The following is a 7,713-nucleotide window of genomic DNA, read 5'->3' on the forward strand; positions in this document are numbered from 1 at the left end:
GGCCCTTGATCACGCACACCTCCCGACTGGGTTGTAAAAAGAAAAAAACGACTGCCCCACAATCTGGGCATTCTGTCTGCTGTGAACTTTCCCCTAATTCTCACAGTCCTCACTGCTTCCAAAATGTAGATATTTGCTGAAGAGCAGCTAAGGCCAAATTTCATGCCTGTTAACTCCTGACATGCACCACAGTGTCTCTAACCTCATCCATTACTCACATTATCTCAAAACGCTAGAGGAAAAAGAAATAGTGATATAAAAACACTGAAATGTGTTATTAAAGGATGATCTAATATCAGTAAAATAACATATGGACATATGCTTCTTAAAGATTACCGGGATTTCCGAGAAGGTTTATGATTGTAATCAGGATAATAAAGTTTAAGAACAATTCATAATTTAGGAAATGCTTCTCTTACATGACAGACAGTCAGAAAGCAATATATGTTTGTCTTGGCATTATATATATCTCAAGAAACTCCGCAATTCCCCTTCCCGTAATTGCCTTGATTTTTTCTCAGTCTTGGGAGGATAACACGCACAGTCTGCAATGACATTTCCCTTTTTTAGTTTCATAATTAGTCCATTTATTTTTGACATTTAATTTCAGGCTTATTCACTTTGAATTGTTTTACCTTATATTCCCAAATGTACAGCAAAAGGTTGCAAGATTTCTGCAGCTGCATCAGAGATGTTTTTGACAGGCAATCTGTTGAGTTATCACCAACAGGCACACCCTCTATTATATGAGCCTAATGGGGATTCGGGTATCACTGTTGACAGATTTCAGGGTGTTACTGTGTCCCGATAAAACAGATTAGGTCATGTTTTCAGAAACAATTCACATATTACTAATGTAAATTCAGAAGTAAAAATATTACATTTGTTTCACTGCTGGCAATTAGTTTCCTCCAGTAGATAAATCTGTCTCCAGTGCAGAGATGAAAGCAAATCTTTTTGTTATATTATTTTCCTCCTCCGCCTCTGACATGAATAGTTAACAGAGAGGCGGAGGAGGGACAGAAACCTGAGAGTAACAGCACCCCTCCCTCTCCTCGGCTGGCCAATGGCAGGCAGCTTACAGCTTAGAGTTGAGGGCTGTGAAACTATATAAACTGTTCACGCTGTGATCGCTCTGCCAGCCGACTGAGCTCTCAAATCCAACAACAAAAAAAAACACAGAGCAGGACACTGCACTCTTCTGCAACAGGACAAAATATTCAATGCAAGATTACAACAATTGGAAAACAGCAACAATGAAGACAACACTAGCAACTCTGACTCTCTGCCTGGTGGTGCTCATGGCCACAGGTTTCCCCATGGAGAAGAAAGGGGGATCATCCTCCGGCAGTGCCGCCAAGGAGAAGCGTGTACAGTACGCAGCGTGGGATGATGTGAATGTCATCGCTCATGGCCTGCTGCAGCTGGGCCAGGGGCTGAAAGAGCATGTGGACAAAACTAAAGTCCAGATGAGGGACATTTCTACCAAGCTGAAGGTGTTCAATCGCACAGTGACCGAGCTCGGGAAGGAAAGCCAGAAGCTGCGAGTGGAGGGGGAGGCCCTGAAGGCTCGAGCCCATGGACTGGAGGACAGAGAGGGCCAGCTGCTCAATGTCACGGCCGAGCTGAGGGAGAAGGCGGAGGAGATGCAACAGGAGAGGAGGGCCATGAGCGAGAGGATGACCCGGCTGGAGGAGAGTGTGGACAGCATGCTGCAGGGAGACGCTGTGCAGCCTGACTCCAGCGCCAGGGCCAAGAACAGCAGTGATGCTCGCAACATCCAGGTGAGAATGCAACCTTTTCTCTCTTTCTGGTGAAGCATGGGAGTTATAGATAGTTTGAGAGGAAAATTAGGTTTTCTACTGTATTCAAAACATGTTTCATATTCTTATTACTTCAAACTAAAGTCCCATTAAGAGTATAGAATGTTGCTTCACTGCAGTATATAGTAAAAGGGACTCAAGTTAGTGGATGTACAGTATGCATGGGCCAATGGCTTTTATGGGGGGGGGGGCTTTTCCCCCTGAGCTCAAAGGCACTAAATCAAAAAGCACAAAGGGCAAGCAGTGGGTGGTGGGTGTAGTGGAGTGGAGGGGAGGGGGTTGCTTAACAAGCCTGCTTGGTATTGAGAAAGACCGTGCAGTACGTGCAGGGAAACACTTAAGCCTGCCAGACAAAGGGATCTGCACGCATCAGCAGCAAGAATGTGTGAATAATGATTCACAGCTGGATGATTTTACAACCTGTAGAGTATTCGGCCATATGACACAGTTGAAGGGGCTTATGCGAGTTGCTCTTTCTCTGCAATTCTCAGCTTACAATGAAGTATGTGAACCTGAAAGGTTTCATAGTGGGATGAAAAATCCCGCGCAATGAGTGAGTTACATAACCACAGCGCGGCCGGTTAGAAAGGAAAAAGGCTTTTCATTGAAGAGAGGAAATGTATATGGGGTCTGTGTCTCTGGCTTGTCAATGAAACCCTGCACACTGCATGTTTGTTGTGTTCATTCTGGTTACTTTTGCGGTTGTGAAGGTCAATGCCACATTGAATGCACAAGCACTCTGTAATAGAGATGACAAAATGCTGAAAATGTGGTTCTTTTCTGTCGTTTTTCTCGCAGCTGATGCTGGAGGGTCAAAACAAACGCATTGATGATCTGATGGAGCGGATCAGGCTCCAGCAGGAGAAGCTCGACAAGCAGAATGTGCGCATCAGGACACTGCAGAGTCAGGTGACGAAGCGTTACCAATAACACTTACATCAGAATAATCTTTGAGAAGTGTCTTTCTTATTTTATTTTATTTTCTGCAATAACATCATTGGTTTGTAATTTCTTCAGGTTCAACAGAACCGTCAGAGAACTTCCCTGCAGAGCAGCCAGAATGACATGCAAAGCAGTGTTGCCGAGCAAAGCGACTCACCAGTCGGTAAGTAAAGCCAGAAAGCGCCCAAAATCCTCTCCTTACACCTTCTTAAGCCGACCGGGCCAAATGTGGCACACCATCTGTTTAGTAAGGTCAGAAAGAAGCTTAAAATCACTAGCAATTAAAGTCAAGGAATCTAATCAATTTAGGACACGCTTCTCTACCCAGCGTGACGCCATCAATATAAACCGTTGGACTTCTTCCAGCAGCTGTGCTTTTTAGTTGGAGAAATCATAATTACTGTACTTTAATGTATTTAAGTATACAATTTAGGCATCCAACTTTTCCATATTCTGAACTTAAGTATATATCTAATTTTTCTTTAGTTTAATAGCAACATTTAAAACTTGTTTAAATCATCAGCATTTAAAGTGCTTGCCGAAAGAAAATTAGAGTTGTCAGCATGAGGTTCAGTTAATACTGTGGCTTACAGTAATTGTAAAAGGCAGTAAATGATGTCCTCAGTGTGAAGCCACGCCAAGCAGCTGCTGCTCACACACCAGCAGTAATAATGAATGCTTTTATCCAGACTGTACCTGGCTGAATACACTCAAACTGGGACACACTTTCAGGTTTCTTTCCCAACACACACTGGTCAAACTTAAGGTCTGTTTAGCATTTAAAGAGGACAAAAGGAATGACGAGGGGAAATGCTGAAAAGAAGAAAATCTTTACATGATAGATGGTAGATTTTAATTCATAAAGATGAATAAAATGGAGTAAATTAGAAATACATTGAACCTCTGTTTCTGATGACCGTGGATGAGAAGTAGGGGAAAGGTGAACATTGCTGAGGCAACAATTGAGACTAGTCAGCCAGAATAAATCACAATACACCTCAGAGCTCTGACATCAGCAGGATTTGAGGAATGAGGAAAGAAGGAACACGTTTATTTGGCAAGGTTTCAACTGGGGGAAAGTTTGTTGGTCTCTGAGAGTGTTCATTCAGGGTCACACAGTTTAACAGGATTACCCATACTGTTCATTTCTGTCCTGTGGGGGTGGGAGGTGGATGAGGGGAACCTAGAAGGCTTTGTACAAATCTAGCATGCAATGTTGCTCGGATTACAGCCCTTGAGCCTGAGTCAAGAAAAAAAAGGAGGGAAAATAGGAAAACGTGCTCTATATTTATCTGTGAACTTTGTACAGATATCCTGCAGTTTTTAAAGACCCTCGTCTCCTCCCCTTTTTTTTAGGATGTCCCGTCTTTTTGTGTAAAACCAACATTTGTACATCCCTCAAGAATGAGCAACCTTTCCCCTAGATCTGTCAGGGAGTCAGACATCCCTCCTCCTCCCCCATCCCCAAACACAAGCCACCCACCTCCATCTCTCTCCCATTGTAATGAGGAAGAAGTGTGCCAAAGTTCAGGAGAACCCCTGACCCTGAGGCACACTACAGCCACAACCAGCCACCAAGGGTTCATGCCTCTAGAGGAAAGGTCATCACACACTAATGAGGTTCTGTGGTCAGCTGGTGTCCTCACATTGACACAATACACAGGCCAATACCAAACAATAATAAATCAAGCCATTTTTACATTTTATTGGTAATTACTTCACATTTTTGATGTGTGAAGATAACAAATAGCATCATATGATGATGTCATGCATGTGATGCAAGTGATGGGATATTTGTCCCGTGCCTCATTAGGCATATTACAGCTTAAATTGGCTCTAGAGTCCCGTCCCCTGCTTGATGTTACTGCCTTCCCCAACATAACCTATCCCCCCACCCACCCCCCTCTGATCACTCTCTGTGCATGCACCAGCCATGCACTACTACGTCACCGCCTGGCTGTTTCGCACGTGAGGGGGGTGTGACGATCCCAAGAGGAAGGGGGGGAACATTGACATGGAGAGGGGGGTTGTGGAATGTAATAGGTAGTAGTGAGTGAAATTCAATAGCCCAGTAGGCCAAGCAGCTGTAAAGAGGGAGGTCCGCTTGGGAACTGGGAGAAAGGTCATATTCAAAATCACATTTTCTCACTTGAAGCTAGGTCGAAGGCTTTATCAGGTAAACATTTATAACTTAAGATAAGCCCACTCGGATCGATAATCGTATTTGCAGTCTGTCCGCTCATGCCGTGCAGAGAAACACGTCCCCAAGAGGATTCCCAAGTGTAAATGGGACTACTTATCAATGCTGGGTTAAGTAAACAAGCTCAGATTTCAGCCACAGTTTGGCAGCTGCCCAGAGAACCTCCATTACATTAACAGAGTTCAAGGGATTCGATTGAGCAACACGTGTGCACATATTCAGGTTGTTAAACCTTGAAATGACGATGATGATGAGCAGATTTTCTCAACCTCTGTTTTTTTACACTTTTTTCTAGAGATGGCATCAGACTGTCATGAGCTGTTCCTGAGAGGAGAGACCACCAGTGGGATGTACACCATCCAGCCAATCAATGCAGAGCCCTTTAAAGTCTTCTGCGAGATGACAACCGGTAAGTGGATGGTTTTCTCCCATTTTGGCTCTTTGTGTCCTAATCAGTTTGGTTTTTTTCTATGTCGTTCTGGTTGAAACAACATTTTCTGATCAAACCGTTTCTGTCTTTCTCTCTAGATGGCGGATGGACAGTGATCCAAAGGCGCCAAGATGGCTCAGTTGACTTTGACCAGCAATGGCAGGCATACGAGAAGGGCTTTGGCAGCCTGAATGGTAAATGCTCTTTTGACTTTGATCTCACTCTCACTAACCTAACATGTGCTAGCCAGCCCAGCCATGGTCAGATTAGTTCAAACAGAATTACTGTCATTTACAACCACTGCATTAGAGGGCAAGATCTGTCCCCAAAAAGCATCTTAACGCTGATAAGCTTAAAATGGATCAAAAGCCAACAGAAGTCAACAAAGTAGCAGGAGTCAATGTCCCCACATAGTAGTTTTCTCACCATTTATATTTGTTCTTTTATAGGAGAGTTCTGGATGGGGCTAGAAAAGATCCACTCCATTTCTCAAGGTGGTGACTACATCCTCAACATCAAGCTCTCTGACTGGAGTGGCGACTCAGAAGATGTGCGCCTCCCCTTTCATCTGGGTGGAGAGGAAACCAAGTACTCGCTCAAGATTGAGAAGGCTGAAGCTTTCAGCCCCTTGGAGACTTCCCTGGGGACTGACGCCACCTCCGGCCTGCCTTTTTCCACCAGCGACCAAGATAACGACCTGAAAAACGACATCAACTGCGCCAAGCACCTCTCTGGTAAGAAAATCACAATGATTAATAACTCTATATGTTTTTTCCCAGTTTCAAAAATCAGGATAGCTCTTAAAGGCAGCCCCTGACATCCTGTTGTCCTTTGTCATGCTAGGTGGCTGGTGGTTCAGTAACTGCGGTCGCTCCAATCTGAACGGCAAATACTTCCAGAGTCCTCCTCCCAAACAGCGGCACCAGAGGAAGCAGAGCATCTTCTGGAAGACCTGGAGGGGCCGCTACTACCCACTGAAGTCCAGCAGTATGATGATCGCCCCTGCTGCGATTGCCAATAAGTTATAAAGAATATAAAGAGACAGATTAAAGTTGCATTTAAAAGAAGGGGGCAGAAAGAAGTAGATGTTAAACTATTCTTTCTTTTCTTGATGTCTGGTTGATGAGGTAGAAACAACATTTTCCCTGGTTGTCTCTCTGCAAGGAAGACCTTACATCAATGCCAAGGCCCTCAAAAATAAAAGCAAAAATAACTCACATTAAATGAGTTCCAGGTTTCCCCTGCTCTGTTCTCTGAGAGAAGGAAAGATTCCCCCCCTGCACCCAGAGCCACAGATGGAAAAGAGACACAAACTAAATGTGCAGTGGAAAGTTTTTCATATGTTGAACCACTGCAGTGGGTTCCTTCTATTTGGCATCAAGCAGGGGCCCCTAGTCAAGAGAACATTGCAGGGCGAGTCCCGGCACATCCACTGTGCTGTGAGCCACTGATGATTTGCAGCAAGTAGAGACACATCGGCAGACATGAGGTGTTAACTATAAATGTGGGCTGTTGAGATTGAATGTGGTTTTGTAGCAGGTAAACAGAACTGTCTGCTCAAAAACTGATTTGTAAAGGATGCATGTAGGGGTGAAATGGAGGCTGATTAAGCAAGAGTTTCAAGCCCAATGGTGCGGACCAAATAATGACCAAATTAAAACAAAGACTTGTTTTTTGCATGAGCATGATGACATTTGTTTTCAAAAGCATTATGTAAAGTTATAAATCACTGTAAACTAGGATAATGATGCAGAAACTTTGTTAAGACTGATGTTCGTGGGGCACTGAAAACCATTCCAGCCTTTTGAACGACATATTTTCCATTTGCAATTGTGGAAAAAATTAAGCATGTTCTTTACTGACATTTTTCCTTGGTGATTTTGACGATGTTAGGTCATATTGACCAATTTAAAAAAGAGAGGCATGGATTTGTACATAGGGTATGAAGGAATGTCTTCTGTCTTTTCAGAATATAACTGTAACTGATTTATTCTGACATTATCTGTTGTCCTCATGACTACAGTGATTGTTCTTGTAGATGTTCCCTTTCCTTATTTAAATGCAAAAGAATCCATATATATAAATATATATTTCTGGTGCTGTCTGTCTGTAATTTATATTTTCTCTGTCGTGTTTACCAGATGTACAGTTGTTTTTTAAGAGGCTTAACCATTTTGGGGCCATAATGAGCTAATAAAATTTCTCTAAACTATTATTGCTTTGTCTGTGTATTATGTGACCTTTATCTACAAGTATCCACAAGTTTGCAACACAACTTAGGGTAGTATACGAGCATGAACAGTCAACTGACAACAGAA

General features: G+C 43.2%; 1 protein-coding gene across 1 annotated transcript; it reads left to right on the forward strand.

Moving 5' to 3' along the window:
* Positions 1-1,138: 1,138 nt before the first annotated feature.
* angptl4 (angiopoietin-like 4) lies at positions 1,139-7,610 on the forward strand. The gene is made up of 7 exons (XM_063886122.1): positions 1,139-1,784; positions 2,622-2,732; positions 2,841-2,928; positions 5,261-5,374; positions 5,494-5,589; positions 5,845-6,129; positions 6,239-7,610. Exons 1-7 carry the CDS (start codon positions 1,224-1,226, stop codon positions 6,421-6,423), a joined length of 1,440 nt encoding a protein of 479 aa, XP_063742192.1. The 5' UTR covers positions 1,139-1,223; the 3' UTR covers positions 6,424-7,610.
* The last annotated feature ends 103 nt before the right edge of the window (positions 7,611-7,713 follow it).

Source organism: Eleginops maclovinus, chromosome 6 (assembly GCF_036324505.1).
Source record: "Eleginops maclovinus isolate JMC-PN-2008 ecotype Puerto Natales chromosome 6, JC_Emac_rtc_rv5, whole genome shotgun sequence".
Classification (NCBI taxonomy): Eukaryota; Metazoa; Chordata; class Actinopteri; order Perciformes; family Eleginopidae; genus Eleginops; species Eleginops maclovinus.